Source organism: Podarcis liolepis (genome assembly GCF_965112155.1).
Source record: "Podarcis liolepis genome assembly, chromosome: 1".
NCBI lineage: Eukaryota > Metazoa > Chordata > Lepidosauria > Squamata > Lacertidae > Podarcis > Podarcis liolepis.
The window spans coordinates 10,887,827-10,905,510 of record NC_139554.1 but is presented as its reverse complement, the minus strand read 5'-3'; the positions used below and the strand labels follow the sequence as shown (position 1 = coordinate 10,905,510).

The window sequence follows — 17,684 nt, the reverse complement described above, 5'->3', positions numbered from 1 at the left end:
CAAAATCTGCTCACCTGATATTTCCATCTGCTGGTTCTAGTCCACCCCTCTAGAGCAGCAGAGACACAGTGGTACCTCGGGTTACATACGCTTCAGGTTACATACGCTTCAGGTTACAGACTCCGCTAACCCAGAAATAGTGAGCAACATAGGCAAGCAACACAGTTGGAGCCTTCCTCCTCCCTGGCTGGCAGGGAGGGAGGGAGAGGAGCTGCTTCCTTTGAAATTTAAGAGACATCATTTAAGGGACATTTAAGGGACATCCATCAATAAGGGACAGCAGCGGGACATGGCACTGGAATAAGGGACTGTCCCTTCAAATAAGGGACACTTGACAGCTATGCCTGGATTCCCTTCCAACTCTATAAAAATCTGTTATTCTAAATTTATCTTAGATGTTCTTGTGTATAACGTTGTTTCAAGTTGTTCCTCAATATTCTAGTCTATCTGTGGACTAAGAATCATAATAGTAAAGGTTGCCGGGTCCTCTTGTACAACAAAGCTCTGGTTCTTCCTCTGGCTTAAGGACTGCGATGACTAATTTTTCTGTAATCAATGTTTTTGAGATTCTGTGCCTGCAAAGCAATTCCTCTAGCAGTGAGGGTCAAAGTTATTATGAGAGCATTGTGAGTGCTTTCATTGGGTCAAAGAGAACAAAGTCTAAATTTAGCCCTGTGTGTTTGTTGTGGGTCAATTGAATGCGCTGTTTTGGTCTTTCCCCTGGAAATTAATGGAAAATACATGTAGGAAGAAGATAAACAGCCAAAGATATCCGCAGGCTTAAAGACATTTTGTGATGTTATATCCCCCAGCAATTAAGTTTTAAAAATAAATCAAGCAAGCAGAGAACAACTCAAGATTCAGAGCACAAGATAGGGAGTCTGTAACCCTCCAAGTTGTCATTGAACTCAAACTCCCATCATCCCCAGTCAACATGGCTAATGGTCAAGCAAAAACATCTGAAGGGTGACAGGTTCCCCATCCCTGATCTAGATAGTGGCGAATCCATCCAAGGAAAGTGGAATAATCTGTTGTTATCACACATGATCAGGTCATGTGTCTCTGTAGACATCTTGGACAGGATTCAACCAATGAGTTCCATCAGCAGAAGTTCATGCAAGGACCTCTGCTTGCACAATGGAGGTTGCCCTCCTTTCCACCTGTTTCAGCACCAGAGTCATGCAGCAAGAGAGAAGACCAAATAAATATAATTCTTAATGTTTCTGTTTTCCAGATTGAATATTTGAGGATGACTGCTTGAAGAGGAGGCACTTGGCTCCAGCATGTCTCTCTGTGCATCATCTCACAAGGAGTTGCCACCAATCCAAGATCTCGTATGTACCAAAGCAGAAGTGAAAAGCTCCCTCTCCGAGCTGGTCTCTCCTGTCCCTTTCAGCTGCAGCCAGTCTGCTTTGAGCGTTGAGCACAGCCCAATTTACATCCCATCCTCTTATATGGAAAACAGGCATGAGTATCCGGCCATGACATTCTACACCCCCGCTATGATGAACTACAGCATTCCAAGCACTTTCGGCGACTCGGAAAGTGCCTCTCTCAGACAGTCGGCCAGCCCGAGCATGTTATGGTCTGGTTCTGACCACATCTCTCCTTTGACTTTACACTGCCAGTCGTCCGTTTTATTTGCAGAGCAACCAAAAAGCCCGTGGTGCGAAGCAAGACCCGGGGATCATGGCCTTCCTGTGCACAGGTAACAAATGCTTATCTATCTGTCTTTCATCAGTTCCAACAGTGTTGTTTCTCCAAAGCATAGGCTTTGGGGGGAGATTGCTGTAGTGTGAACAACTACAGTGGGAACAATTACAAGCAGCCAGTGTGGTGTAGTGGTTAGGAGTGGTAGACTCGTAATCTGGGAAACCGGGTTCGATTCCCCGCTCCTCCACCTGCAGCTGCTGGGTGACCTTGGGCTAGTCACACTTCTCTGAAGTCTCTCAGCCTCACTCACCTCACAGAGTGTTTGTTGTGGGGGAGGAAGGGAAAGGAGAATGTTAGCCGCTTTGAGACTCCTTAAGGGGAGTGAAAGGCGGGATATCAAATCCAAACTCTTCTTCTTCTTCTTTGGAACTCCCTGCTGATTGACACCAGACAGGTATTTTTCACAGTACTCTTTTTGGAGCCTGCCAAAAATGTTTTTCTTTAGGCAAGTCTACCCAGATAATTATTCATATTTGAATATTTTACACAGTTGTTTTTAACTGTTTCATTTTCTGGTAATTCCATTATTTTATTCTTTTTGTAAACCACTGTTTGTTTGCTTTTTCTCTCCCAAAAACAGTAACAACAAACAAAGGGTATATACGTTATATGTGGCTTTCTTGCTATCATGTCAAGTCGGGCTCGTGACAAGAGAATGGCTTATTGGAGCAGAGATTTTGGCCGAACTCCTTCCTCCCTTCTTTTCTGAGAATTGGTTTTAAAGAGGGATTTCTTGTCTTCAGAATGATCTGCCTTTGCAGACACCCTGTCTTTTGCAGTTGTGCTTCTCCTCCCGTTCGTTTTCTTGTGGCGGTGTCTTAATGGTGTGTTCATGCCATTAATTTATTGCCATGGAAACAATGATTGTGGTATTGAGCAATCCTGAATTATAACTTAAATGAAAGTTCAAAGATGGGAAGAGTATGAACTCCACAGAACCAATCCCTCCCCCTTTCCTTGATTAAATGAGCATAGGCCATTATTATTATTATTTTAATGAAAGGGTTTTGTTTTTAAATACGATGTACCAAACATTGCCTGATTTAGAAGGGAACCTCTTTGAAGCCCTGAGGCAGTTGAGACAATTCAGAGCCCCACACGTGCAGTGAAGCATGCGTGGAGCATCTATGCTTGCAGAGCTCCCTCATTCATTTCAGTGGAGGAGATTCTTTCACACAGGCCCATCTCTTTGGATTTGTTGAGCAACGCCAGCTATTGTAGGGTTGCCATATTTCAAAAAGTAAAAACCAGGACACCCTGAAAGTTGTTGAGCTTCCAGCATAACCCCTCCAATTTTATTTTTTCACAAAAACACACAAAAAAAACAACCCCCGTGATTTTTCGATTGGCTTGACTAACGTCCAAGACAAAGCGCCGCCTTTCGGAAATTCACCCCAGATGTCAATTCCGCCTTTGAAATCCCAGTAATGTCTGGGAAAATCAGGATGTATAGCAACCCTAAGCTATTGAAGAAATGTTAGCAAGCCCCCCGCTCTTCTCCCTTCCCCTCCCCAACACAAAAATCAAACGTAAAAGTTTTTCATTGAAAACTGTCAGTCTGGCTCAGCTGAAGTAAAAAAAAAAATCATTATTTTTACACATCCTCAGGTAAGCAGAAAGGGAAGTGACTAGGGCATGCATAGGCAAACTAAGGCCCAGGGGCCACATCCGGCCCAATCGCCTTCTACAACCGGCCCACGGACGGTCCAGGAATCAGCATGTTTTTTACATGAGTAGAATGTGTGCTTTTATTTAAAATGCATCTCTGGGTTATTTGTGGGGCATAGGAATTCGTTCATCCCCCCCAAAAAAATAGTCCAGCCCCCCACAAGGTCTGAGGGACAGTGGACCAGCCCCCTGCTGAAAAAGTTTGCTGACCCCTGGACTTGGGCCTTGGAATAAGGAGCAAACGATGGGAATATATTGGCTATGGACTTCAAAAATATTTTTTGTGTGTGGTAATTTAATATAATTTTTAGGAACAACAATTTTATTATTTGTACCCCATCCATCTGACTCTGGGCAGCTTCCAGCATACAGTGGTACCTCGGGTTACATATGCTTCAGGTTACATACTCCGCTAACCCAGAAATAGTGCTTCAGGATAAGAACTTTGCTTCAGGATGAGAACAGAAATCGTGCTCTGACGGCGCGGCAGCAGCAGGAGGCCCCATTAGCTAAAGTGGTGCTTCAAGTTAAGAACAGTTTCAGGTTAGGTACAGACCTCCGGAACAAATTAAGTACTTAACCTGAGGTACCACTGTATACAAAAATGTAATATAAAAGGGGTCCTTCCTGCAGCATTGTAAAGGCAGCCAGATTTATGGAGGCACAAAACAAAAAACTGCCGGAGGTTTTGAGGTAAAAAAAAATTAAATCACCCAGAAGTTTTGAGGACTGCCACAAAAAGTTACGAGGTAAATATGCAGGTGCCACTTCACTGTTTCCTAATGGCTCTTCTCCTGTTCCCCCAGAGAAACGCTGAAAAGAAAAGCCAACAGCAACGACTGTACCAGCCCCTCCACAAACAGCCCCGTCTCGAAAAGGGATGCCCATTTCTGTGCCGTGTGCAGCGATTATGCCTCAGGATATCACTATGGCGTTTGGTCGTGTGAGGGCTGCAAAGCGTTCTTCAAAAGAAGCATTCAAGGTAAGGGGAATGGCAGGCTTTCCCGGGAAAGGAAATTCTTTGAGGATGCAAATGTTTCTGCAAAAGCGTGTGAGTGTGTTACTGCTTTCACAGATAAAAATTGCCCCGCAGATAAAAATGCTTGAACACATGGAACTTGCAATTATGACGGAAAAGATCGGAGATTGTTCAACCCAAAAGTTCAAGAGTGAATGGGAAATTTATAGACAATATTTTTAAAAGAACAGTGTCCTCATATAAAAACCTTAGAAAGCTTCGAATAACTCTCGGAACTGATTAAGGTATAAAGAATACAAACAAGATTTAATAAGGATAGGGTTTATTGGAAAATAGATGCAAGTAATTAAGAAAACAAAGAACCCCTATCAAGGAAGTCGGAAGCTGATGGAATATTCTTGTGAATGGATTGTTCCTGTGATGGATTGTTCTATTGTTTTTTTGTTTGTAAGAGATGTATTGTGCTTCTTTTGTTTTCTTTTTTCTTTTTTCAAGCTTTTGTTGTTTGTGTATGTGTTGATTTTAAACCATTAAAGATTTTTTTTTTTTTTTAAATGTCCCTCTCTCCAGCTACTTTCTTACCATTGGTGGGAGTGGGGAAGATCCATAGTCCCCAGTTTGGAAGGAGGGAGAGATGGAAAGCTGAATACCACCCACAACGAACAAACATTAATTTCTTGGGGGAGAGAATGACTTTTGAACTCCAGTTCACACTGAATGCTGCTGGTCAGGCTCCGACTGGTTTACAACAGCCCTGCAGTGTTGTCCAGCATCATTAAGCACCTGTTGCAGGTTGAAGAGTCTGAAGGAAAGAGAGTTCAGTGACCACCCTCCCAGTGGTGTGATCCATTGCTTTTCTCTCGACCCTGGAGCTTGGGCCTTGTCAGAGGAATCTATGCATAGGATTGCATCCTGTGCCCCATTCCTGCTCTTGAATTAGCCTGAAATCCATATAAAAATTCCTTCCAGTAGCACCTTAAAGACCAACTAAGTTAGTTCTTGGTATGCGCTTTCGTGTGCATGCACACTTCTTCAGATAATGTTAAGTATCTGAAGAAGTGTGCATGCACACGAAAGCTCATACCAAGAACTAACTTAGTTGGTCTTTAAGGTGCTACTGGAAGGAATTTTTTTATTTTGACTATGGCAGACCAACACGGCTACCTATCTGTAACTGGAACCTGAAATCCATGTTTGCTCAGAGGAAAATTTCATTCTCCTTGAATGGTTACTCCCCAATAACTGGTCAGTTTTAGTGCAGGTCTTATTACAGGAGCTTAATGTTATTCAGGGAAAGCAAAACATGTGCATGTCATATGTTCTGTTCACTTCTGCTTTATAGAACAGGACAAAATAACCTTTTGAAGGCCGTGACATATGCTGAGAAACTTGGTGGCCCAACATTTTAATCTTGCTTCCAGGGGACCTTTGACTGCAAACAACCTTCGCTGCCAACCACAGGCTTCACATCTGCTCTCTGAAGGCTTATCAAAAGCCACCCAGCAATCCTGCAAAACTGATTTTTCAGGTCACGTTAAACTAAATTTTCTTAGTATCTGTGTCAAAGAGCAAACAAGCTCCTCCACCCTGAAATATCTAAGCTGAAAAAATTCATAAAGCTTTTGTGAAGGCTTATTGAAATTCAGCACAAAATGTTTGCAATAATTTTATGTTCCAGGACAGCTTCCCACTTGAGGCTTATATATTTACAAGGGACGGAGGAGAATGGAACAGAATTTGCCTTTTCTTTCCCTGAAAGCTAGCCTTGCTGATAACCCACAGACATTACTAGCCTGCAGATATTTTTATTAGCTGGGATCAGAGCTGGGAGAGCTGGCAGAGGAGTGAGTGAGATTTCTGCCCTTCCTGAAACATGCCACAAAAACCAAAGTGCTGCACTAGCAAACACAAAACAACCCCTCTGCTGCGCCAGAAATCCAACTCAATGGTGTAACGTTGGAAAGTGTTGATCACTTCTCCTACCTGGGCAGTTACCTTTCCACAAGGGCCAACATTGATACCAAAATCCAGCATTTCCTGAGCTTGACGAGTGCAGCTTTCTACCGATTGAAGTGCAGAGTATTTGAGGACCGGGACATTTGCAGGGAAACCAAAATGCTTGTTTAGAAAGCTATTGTACTACCAACCTTACTGTACGCTTACTGTACGCTTGCGAAACATGGATCACTTATAAATGCCTTCTCCAACTCCTCGAAAGATTCCATCAATGGCGTCTCTGAAAATTTTTACATATCACTTGGGAAGATAGGCGAACAAATGCCAGTGTACTGGAAGAAGCAAAAGTGTTGAAGCAATGATTCTTCAACATCAACTTCATTGGGCTAGTCATTTTGTTTGGATGCCTGATTATTGTCTTCCAAACAACTACTCTATTCCGAACTTAAAAATGGAAAGCGTAATGCTGGTGGTCAACAAAAGAGGTTGAAAAACTCACTCAAGGCAAATCTTTAAAAACATAGTATAAACACCGACAATTGGGAAACATTGGCCTGAGAGCGCCCCAATTGGAGAACAGCCTTTTCCAAAGGTGTCATTGACTTTGAAGACGCTTGAACTCAGGATGAAAAAGAGAAACGTGCTAAGAGGGAGGCACATTTGGAAAATCCTCACCACGATCAATTCCTGCCGGAAACCTATGTCCCCACAGTAGGACGTGTTGATCCAGAATTGGCCTCCGGAGTCACCTATGGATTCACTGTTAAGACTGTGTTCATGGAAGACAATCTTACTCAGCTACGAGTGATCGCCAAAGAAGAGAAGAATTGCTTTTCTGTGCTGGACAAGGGGACAATCCACCTGGTTTCTATGCTGGGTGCAATGGAGGGATTTGACTGCATGCAATTCCTTCTCACTTCTGGCTACCAGGTGCATGACTCATGAAAGCCGACTATAAACCTACATGCATACAGCCTCTCTAAAGGTGAAGGTGAAAGAAAAGGAAAGGGAGAAGCTTAGCCAGGCAGCTGGTAGGCCTTCCAAGGCTTGTGCGTGCTCCCTGTTGCTACGATGCTGTTTGTCAAATCAAGGCTGCCTGACTGCTCAGGGCCACATACCAAGTGCTTAGTGCAGTGAGATCAGCATGCAGAAGCCGAGGCTTTGTTTGGCAGCCTTCCACGTGGCAGCTGTGTTGAAAGACAATCCTGGGGTCCTCCGAGGGCAAGCCAAGCTCGCCACTGTCGCCCCACGATACAGGAAAACTTAGGAATTGCCAGATCACTGTGTGAAATGCCTTGTGTCCCAAACAGGGATGGGAGGATCTGCCAGTTTTGATTCTCACATTTTCCTATCTTAAATTCAGCTCTTCACCGTCTGCATCAATTTGAGAATTTCCTTTAAAAAAGGGAAAAAATCCTCCTCCCCCAAACCAGCATTTTAGTGCAAAGTTCTCACAATAAGCACATTTTTATACGCAATTTTGACCAATGTGCACATATCAGATACAATGCCTTCTTGTATGTTGCTATCCCTATCCTATTCATTTTGCCTTCCTCTTAGCGCAGGCATTTCTATAATGGTTGGTTGGAGAACCATACTACAAAATGCGGATAAGGGTGGATTTTGAATGATAGCCATGTTCCCATATTGTTTCAAAAAGTGTGAATTTGATAGATTTGCTTTCATGGACTGGCTGGATGCAGAGGGAGTGGTGGGAGGCACCAGCTGGGGAATCCCCAAGAGAACCCCCAGGGGAAGAAGGCTCAGAGCCAGGGGGTTGCTGGCGGGGCAACAACAAGGTGGTCAGAGGAAGAAGAGGGAGCAGACTGGGAGGAGGAAGGGCTGAAGCGGCAACAGGGCTTAGTGAGCAGAGAGAGGCTGTGACAGAGAGCAGAACAGAATGAGAGGCAGAATCAGAGGCTGGAGAGGAGGGAGGTCAGGAGACAGAGGCGAGGCAGGCTGCTGAAGAATGTGAATCCGAGTTATTTTTCCTTAGCTCTAATTATTCACCTCAGATAGAGGAAGGGGGAGAGAAGCACTAATTATAGAGGAGCCTCTGCCTGGAGATGTTACTCCATTGCCATCTTAGAATCCTGATACAGTGGTACCTCGGGTTACATAGGCTTCAGGTTACATAGGCTTCAGGTTACAGACACTTCAGGTTACAGACTCCGCTAACCCAGAAATAGTACCTCGGGTTAAGTACTTTGCTTCAAGATGAGAACAGAAATTATGCTCCAGCGGCGCGGCAGCAGCAGGAGGCCCCATTAGCTAAAGTGGTGCTTCAGGTTAAGAACAGTTTCAGGTTAAGAACGGACCTCCGGAACAAATTAAGTACTTAACCCGAGGTACCACTATAGTTATTAAATTAGCCCCATCCTTTTTCCGCTGAAGAATCCAGGGAGTCTCCTCCAGCTGCTGCGACTAGCAAACCTCCTCCTTGGTCTCCCAGAACCCAGAGAGGCATGAAGAGGCCTGAGCCTATCACGCAAGACGAAGGAGCCTCAAGTTGCTTGGGAAGGACCCAGGAGTGGAGGAAGCTTAGGCTAGTGTTTCCCAACCGGTGTTCCGCGGCACACTAGTGTGCCGTGAGACGCTGGCTGGTGTGCCGTGGGAGGGAGGCGGGCGAGTTGGGCGGTGAGAGGCGGCGGCGGCGAGGATCCGCGTCGAGCTGTGGGCGGCTCCGCGGTGGTGGTGCCGAGGTTTCTCTCTCCATTCTCCCCTCACACACACACACAGGAAATAACACAGGATCAGCTGACAGGACCCAGCCAATGGGGCGGCGGCGGGGCAGCGCGTGCAAAAGGGAGGAGTGCGAGACAGCGGACGAGGAGGAGGCTGGCATGTCCGGGCAGAAGCAACAACAGCAGCAGCAACTCCCGGCGACGGCTCCTCAAGCCCCGGGCAACCCTACTCCCTCACCGGCCTCGGCCGCCCTCCTGCTCCACCCGCCGCCGCCTCCCCCGCCGCCGCCGGCCACCTCGGCCCCGCCGCCGCCCCCTCCTCCGCCCGCTATCGCCGCCACCACCACAACAGCCGCCGCCTCAGCTGCCGCCGTCCCTCAGTCCCTCGCTTTGCTGCCTCCTCCCACCCCCAAAGCTTGGAGGTTCCCCGGCAAGGGGGAGGGGAAAAAATTGAAAACTTTCACTTTTGTGCGTCCCTCCCGGCGTGACGCTGCGCGCTGACGTCACGGGGCTGTAATGGTGGTGTGCCGCGAGATTTTTTTCATCAAACAAGTGTGCCTTTGCCCAAAAAAGGTTGGGAAACACTGGCTTAGGCAACTATAGGAAGACAGGGAGCTTCTGTCTCTGCCTCATAGGGGCAAGACCTACTGAAGAAGCTGCTGTCCTCACTAGGCATGAGCTGCCTTGTTTCTTTGCATAAAGAGTTAACTTCACTGACACCTTGTGAATTATTGCTGACCTGTTCCTGACACCCTCCCTGACAATTTGGCTCTAAATGTGAACTGAATCAAATTTATTCCCTATCCTTAGTCGCAGTGGCGTAGCGTGGGTTGTCAGCACCCGGGGCAAGGCAAGTAATTTGCGCCCCCTAACCTGTGGATTTGCACCCCCTAACCCTAACCCCCAGATGTTGCGCCCAGTGCGGCCGGCCCCCCTGCACCCCCACGCTACGCCACTGCTTAGTCGCAAATCACAGAAACCTAGGAGCCTGCCTTATCCCAAGTCAGTCCATCTAGCTCAGTATTGTCTAAACAGACTGGCAGCAGCCCTTCACAGTTTCAGGCATGAGTTCAGTACTACTTGGAGATGTCGGGGATTTGAACCTGGAACCTACTACATGCCGGGCAAATGCTTAACCTCTGGACCAATCACCACAGGTGTAATCACAGTCCTCAGCAGTGATTTCCTTCTTCTTCAGATGTTCCCCCTTTTATCTCTCCTTGCAGGACACAACGATTACATTTGCCCAGCGACAAATCAGTGCACAATAGATAAAAACAGACGCAAAAGCTGCCAAGCCTGCCGACTTCGGAAATGCTACGAAGTCGGGATGATGAAATGTGGTGAGTTTTGCATTTCCTTGGGTCTGTCCTGTCGCGTTTCTCAGTTACAGATCTTTGCTCACATTCTAGAGGAGTCGTGGGCTCTCATCCTGACCACAGTTATGCATGTGCGAATTTTCATTCTCATGGTTCAGGCAGACTGTACTGGCTTGACTTCAGTGAGTCACCACTGAACCTGTTGTACTAAAAATCCATTTTGAGAAAACCTGACAATACCTGCTGCCTGCCTGAAGTCACATGTCCTCAGTTTGCTCCTCCCCTTCCCATTGCATTCTGCTGGATGCTCATGACTGTGTTAGGCTGCAGGCACAGAGCCAGCATGAAGCTACAGTGATGTTGCTCTGCCTTGCCTGCTGCCCTTACTAAGCCTCTGCGATGACTGCTGTTTCATTGACTGCCTTGGTAACACTGAACTAATACAAACTAAAGGGGAAACACGATCTGGTTGAATGTGGACTTGATAACTGTTGATAGATTACATTGCTTTTCATGTCTGGGTTATGCCCAGGTCAGGTAATCCCTGTTGCTACACCCTAGATGCCCTATTATTTGAGATTCCTATCCAGGAGAAACATTCTAGGGGGAAACTTACAATTTATAAGGAACTGCAGTGGACACAGCAATCCAGATACACTGCCCATCTTGTCTTGTGTGTTCTCCTTTGCAGGGGCAAGACACTTCCAGATTGCTATTTTTGGGTGGGCTTCAGGTTATGCAATTAAAGCACACCTTCCAACATGCTGCAAAAGAAAATCGGGATGTGCATCTTTTGAGACCATGCTCCTGTGCGAGTTGCATTATTTGTGTGAGAATGCAGCCCCCCCAAAACACAGCCTTTTGGGACCGAGCTCTTGTGGGAGCCAAAACAAGACATCCCAGGGTCAAATCCAGTGCTATTTTTCCAGAAAAGGGGTGTCAGAGCCCACCTTGTTTTCTTAGAATGGCAATGGCACTCACCTGAGAGGTGCGCTCTGGCTGAAAAAAAGCCCTGGTCCATTCCAGAATGTTCTGCTCAAAGCAGGACATGGGGTGGGGGCATGTTAAAGTGGATTTGGAGTTATTGTGCAACAAACCCACTTCCCCCTAAAATGGACTTTTGCAAGTGATGGGGATATGCACTGAAAAATAAGGGACAAGAATGTCATGTAACCACCCCACAAGCAAATGAGAACAAGTGCTCAATACAGAGGTAGTGTGTAAGTCACCTCCCTCCCTCCTCCCTGCTTCTTCTCTCTTTCTCTTTCTTCCATGGCCCTCAAGGCAGTTTACACTCTCCAGACACTGAAATGCAATTACAAACGAACAGGTTGCAGAAGACTTAGCACTAAAGCAGCAGACTTGTCTCTCATTTCTGATGGTCTCCATCAGAATCTGACGGCCGGAACTTCCTAGCCAGGGTTTCTCCCTTTCCTTTTTTCTTTTCTTTTCTTTTTATTGAGTTCTTTTTTTAAGACAAAACCATAAAAAGTGAAGGAACAAAAACATACAAACGAACAAAAAAAAAAAAAAGAAAAAGAAAAAGAAAAAAGACAAAGCAACACATACAAAAAGAAAACAAACAGAAAACAAACCAACATCAATTCATAACATAACATTAATTGACTTCCCTCCATCTCGGTTTTGGGCTATGTAACCACAATACCTTTCTGCAGTATCATTTTACAACATCTATCTATACATCTCCCTTTCCACCAGGGCGCAGAGGGTCTTTAAGTGAGGTATTTTTCGCTCCCTAAGACACACTTTTTTTCCTCCTAAAAAGTAAGGGGAAATGTCTGTGCGTCTTATGAAGCGCATGCTGCGTGGAGGAGGGATGTGTAAGCGGCTCCTGTCCGCTTTGCTGCTTTAAAGCGAGCCACAGAGGAGGGAACGAAGGGGAGCCATGAGGCTCCGTTTTAGAGCAGCAGAGAGGAGCTGTCCGCTTTGCTGCTTTACAGTGAGCAGCAGAGGCACTGAATATTTTTTTTTCATGTTTTACTCCTCTAAAAACTAGGTGCGTCTTATGGAGCGAAAAATACGGCAGTAGGGTTTTAGCAGGTGGTGGACCAGGCTTCGCCAGCTGTACTGTCTGGGGTCATTGGTGGTCTCTTCAGGAGCTGACCACATGACTTCACTGGCCTGGACTCTGCTTTTCCTTCAGCTGCCACCCGACACCGTCACAGATGGCCAGGCTCTTTAATAAAGTTGTCATCATTACCTAGCTAGAAGGATCACCAGTGCAGAGTGTACATGCCCAGGAGACACGATGCCATTGATTGGGAATGGAGGAATGACAGTGCGGTTTTGAACGATCCCCTCATGAGGTAGAATGAAAGCTGCCTTTCATCTTTCCAGAAGGCAAGTGACACTGTGGCACATTTAAATGTAAGGGACACAGGTCCCTCGGGCAGCTGCAGGAGGCCCCAATACAACCTGCTAGAGTGGCCTTAGCACAATATCCTACATTCAAGTCACTCCCTGAAATCAACAATGTGCCTGGAAATATATTCTAGGATCCTGGGTTTGGTATTGCTGTGAAGTGGTGAGCAGGCCAGGCTGTGAACCAGGAGATCCCCTGTCCAGACCTTGCCTCTGCCATGAACCCAATTTACTACCTCTCAGCCTTAGTTCCAGATTGGCAGTAAACATATAGGGACTGCCCCAGCCCTTGCAATAATCACCTGAGGCCTTTCTTCATGTGCCTTCACCATATCAGGCCCAGAGGATGGCAACGCAAGAATGGGCCTTTTCTGTGGTGGCTCCCCGCTTGCTCTCTCCAGGGAGGCTTGCCTGGCACCTTCACTACCTATCTTTAGGCCTCAGGCAAAAACATTCCTCTTTTCCCAGGCCTATGGCTAATTTAAAAATCTGTGGCTGTGTGTTGGGGGGGATATTGTTTTTGTTTGTTACTATGGTATATATATCTTTTGCAATTTTATATTGTAAACTGCCCCGTGATCCTCGGAGGAAGGGAGGCATGAGAATTTAATAAATAACAATAATAATAGTTCGCCACTTATAAATGAAGGACTGTAGTAAGGATCACCAAGGGCCTAACTACATGTTAATAACAGGGTTAGCAATCACATTATAGGATTTAAAAACTGAACGCCAAGTGCAGGCTACTGTGGTTGTCAGCAGAAGTTTGGTACGTGGGTTTGTGAAGTTTAAACCTCCGCTCCCTGGCTGTGATTTTGGTAAAAATTACCAATTACCACTGGGGGGGAAATTCGCATTGACAGCAATTCCAGTGCTAGTTGCTTTTTTTTTTGTGTGTGTGTGTGTGTGTGTGTGTGTGTGTGTGTGCGTGCCTTACCTCAAAAAGGATATTGTGAAGTTGGGAAGGGTTCAGGGCAGCCAACGTGATTGAGGGGATGGAGCAACTTTGCTTATGAGGGAAAGCTGCAGCATTTGGGGCTTTTTCGTTTAGAGAAAAGGTGAATAAGATGCAGTATGACAGAAGCTTAGAAAATTAGGCACGGTGCAGAGAAAGTGGATAGAGAAATGTTTTATAGTACTAAAACTCATGGACATCCTGTGGTGTTGAATGTTTAGGGAAGTTCTTAATGTCTGATGCTGTATTGTTTTTAATATTTGGTAGGAAGCTGCCCAGAGCGGCTGGGGAAACCCAGCCAGATGGGCAGGGTATAAATAATAAATTATTGTTATTATTATTATTATTATTCAGGACAGATAAGAGTGTAGCTGAACTATGGAACGCGCTCCAAGAGGAAGCAGTGATGGCCACCAACTTAGATAGCTTTAAAAGGGAATTGGACAAATTCATGTTGTTGTTTTTTAGTTGTTTAGTCATGTCCGACTCTTCATGACCCCCTGGACCAGAGCACGCCAGGCACTCCTGTCTTCCATTGCCTCCCGCAGTTTGGTTAAACTCATGCTGGTAGCTTAGAGAACACTGTCCAACCATCTCGTACTCTCTCATCCCCTTCTCCTTGTGCCCTCCATCTTTCCCAACATCAGGGTCTTTTCCAGGGAGTCTTCTCTTCTCATGAGGTGGCCAAAGTATTGGAGCCTCAGCTTCAGGATCTGTCCTTCCAGTGAGCGCTCAGGGCTGATTTCCTTAAGAATGGATAGGTTTGATCTTCTTGCAGTCCATGGGACTCTCCAGAGTCTCCTCCATCACCATAATTCCAAAGCATCAATTCTTCAGCGATCAGCCTTCTTTATGGTCCAGCTCTCACTTCCATACATCACTACTGGGAAAACCATGGCTTTAACTAAGGGACGCAGGTGGCGCTGTGGGTTAAACCACAGAGCCTAGGACTTGCCAATCAGAAGGTTGGCGGTTCGAATCCCTGCGAAGGGGTGAGCTCCCGTTGCTTGGTCCCTGCTCCTGCCCACCTAGCAGTTCGAAAGCACCTCAAAGTGCAAGTAGATAAATAGGTACCGCTCCAGTGGGAAGGTAAACGGCGTTTCCGTTTGCTGCTCTGGTTCGCCAGAAGCGGCTTAGTCATGCTGGCCACATAACCCGGAAGCTCCCTCGGCCAATAAAGCGAGATGAGCGCCGCAACCCCAGAGTCAGTCACGACTGGACCTAATGGTCAGGGGTCCCTTTACCTTTACCTAACTATACGGACCTTTGTTGGCAAGGTGATGTCTCTGCTTTTTAAGATGCTGTCTAGGTTTGTCATTGCTTTTCTCCCAAGAAGCAAGCGCCTTAAGAGGCCATTAGCCACAATGGCAATACTATTCCTCCATGGTTGCGGGCAGCAACACTTCTGAATGCGAGTTTCTGCAAACGGTCCTGCTTGCAGGTTTCCCATTGTGAGAACAGGATGCTGGACAGCTATTGGCCTGATCCTGCAGACTCCTCGTATGTTCTAATAATGTCTTGATTGGGTATGGGTGATTCTTGTGAAACCCTCTACCTGGAAGCAGCACTGAATTGTAAGGGCTATATTGCTGTAGATCTTGGATCAGAAAGTGTTCAGAGAAATCATTTTGTAATCTTCTAAGAATCCATGTATCCGGATTCTGCTTACATTTCCCCCCCTTTGCCATATATTATACCATTTCATTTTATTTGTATGCAATGGGGAATTATTATTTTTTTCAAGGTGCAGGAATGCTTTCCTAAACTTCGGAGTCACTCGAGTTGAATTGCAGAGTGGTTTTCAAGGAGAAAGAATATTATTGACACTTACGACTTCACGCTGAAAATGAAAAGCGGTTTTCAATCATGTCTCTCATTTCATTTGGGGAGCCTGCCCAGCTCAATCATTAGCCTTTTATTCTAGGAGAGGGAAACAGATATTATATATATATACTGCAATCAAAGCCGAATTCTCTTAGGCTACCCAATCAGTTCATTTATACAACAACTGTGATAAAAGGGTGTTGTTGTCTGTCAGCCTTGGATTTTAGGCTGTTGGGACCAACAGAAGCAGAACTCGGCAGAAGAGACTGGTTACTTACTCATTCTGATCATTTAGAAGCGAAATCTCCTACTGACTTTTATATGCAAATTTAAAATAAATAGGCGTGTACTGAAGGTGCAATGAGGTAGGGGTATGGCAGATAAGCACTCTGTTCTGTCTTTGGAACAATCATAGAAACTACAAAAAGCCCCCCCCCCCAAAAAAAACCACACACACACCAGGGTTTTGGTTATTCATGGTATGATAAAAATGACAATTTGTTTTCTGCTAGAATTGTAGAGTTGGAAGGGACTCATCTTGTCCAAACTCCAGTGAAGGCAAGTCCAATGCTTCTCAAAGGAGTCCATTCTAGTGTCGAATAGCTCTTACCGCCAGAAAGTTCGTGGTTCGATTCTCTCAAACAAAGCCATGGTTTCTAAGCCAAGAAGAAACCTTCACTACAAATTGTGGTTTGTTTGGAGTGAAATGAATGACAATTCCCAGTTCAGACATAAATCTAAGCCAGGGGTTGGGTGGCACGTTTTCTCTGCATGCTAGAGGGGGGGAACAAAGCAGCCCAAATCTAGGTATTCGTTACAATTCATTTACTATGGCCTTACAGTGAGTGCAAACTGGTCCATTCCCTGTTCAGGCATAGCAGTAGCCCAGAGACCATGGCAGTGTGATGACTGCTGGCTGATTCCTTGCGGCTAGTCAGAGATGACAGGTTAATCTTCAGCAAGGAGCTCATGACGGGAAGTTTCTCTCCCCTGCCTTTGGAATGGGACACCTTCAGCCAATGCCAAGGGTAGAGAAACAGTGTTGAATTAAGAGGACAAAGAATGAGACAGGGAGCTGGATTGCAAGCAGCCCAGTAGGTTCCATGGCCACCTGGATCATGACCAGCAGCTTTAATGCTTGCATTAGGAACTGATGTATAATTGTAAATAAAACAAACAATTCAAAGACAAGTCTTCAGCGCAGTCTCATCCAAAGCAAAATATACCCTGTAATGATACCTCTGGAACTTCTAATCACTTTGGGAAATGGAGAGTGCTTAGTAAGAAAAAGCAATGGAAAATGTTGTAATAATCCGGGACCCAGCAATCAAATATCAAAACTGGGACGTGATATTTATAATTTCAGGGTGGGTGAATCAGGGCTGGTGATTGCCTCCATTGAATCTTTAAATAGACCTAACAGGCAGTGTTCTTTCCAGTGTTGAATAGTGGTGAATCTCTGACATGTGGTGTTCTGGCTAGGATGATCTCTTTGCTGTTTACAAAAGGGTAATTGGCAGTGAGGAGCTAGCTGTGACATTAACATATGAGAGTGCTGGAGGTGAAATAGTTAAACAGGTTACCCAATCAGAACCCATGGGGGTGGAGTCAGAGGGACTATAAAACCAGCTCTGGGAGGGGCGAAGGGACTAGTTCGTTGGGAGTTGGGTGGTTGGTTGGAGTGGGGGTGAATTGGGATAGAGTCTGTGAGCAGGTTGAGTTAGTGTAGCGAAATAAGCTGAGTCAGGAACAGTTAGGAGCTAGGAAGACAAATAAATATCTGAGAGGTGGTTTAGTAAGTGAGAGCAGGTAGCGGAAGTTATAGGTCTGGATAGGCACCCCATGAATGTAATTGACCGATACCGTTTATGAAACCACACGCTTGTTAAACTGCAATAAATAAACAGAAGTACAGTGGTGCCCCGCAAGACGAATGCCTCGCAAGACGGAAAACTCGCTAGACGAAAGAGTTTTCCGTTTTGGAGGTGCTTCGCAAAACGAATCTCCTATGGGCTTGCTTCGCAAGACGACAATGTCTTGCGAGTTCCTGCTGTTTTTCCCCCCTTCCCCCCTTTTTCTAAGCCGCTAAGCTGCTTATCAGCTGATCCGATCAGCAGATAAGCCGCTAAAAGCAGCTAAAAGCCGCTAATAGCGCTAAGCCGCTTATCAGCTGATCCGATCAGCAGATAAGCCGCTAATAGCGC

The 17,684-nt window shown here is 45.7% G+C and overlaps 1 protein-coding gene and 1 long non-coding RNA gene across 2 annotated transcripts in view; both read left to right on the top strand.

Moving 5' to 3' along the window:
* Positions 1-17,684, top strand: part of LOC310685961 — a 209,270-nt gene that overhangs the window by 91,584 nt on the left and 100,002 nt on the right. The window lies entirely within an intron of this gene.
* The window catches only part of ESR2 (estrogen receptor 2), a 66,540-nt gene that overhangs the window by 20,161 nt on the left and 28,695 nt on the right, over positions 1-17,684 (top strand). Inside the window, exons 2-4 of the mRNA XM_083518736.1 lie at positions 1,235-1,708; positions 4,188-4,363; positions 10,227-10,343. Coding sequence (XP_083374862.1) covers positions 1,284-1,708; positions 4,188-4,363; positions 10,227-10,343 — 718 coding nt within the window. The 5' untranslated portion in view covers positions 1,235-1,283. The remainder of the gene's footprint in view (positions 1-1,234; positions 1,709-4,187; positions 4,364-10,226; positions 10,344-17,684) is intronic.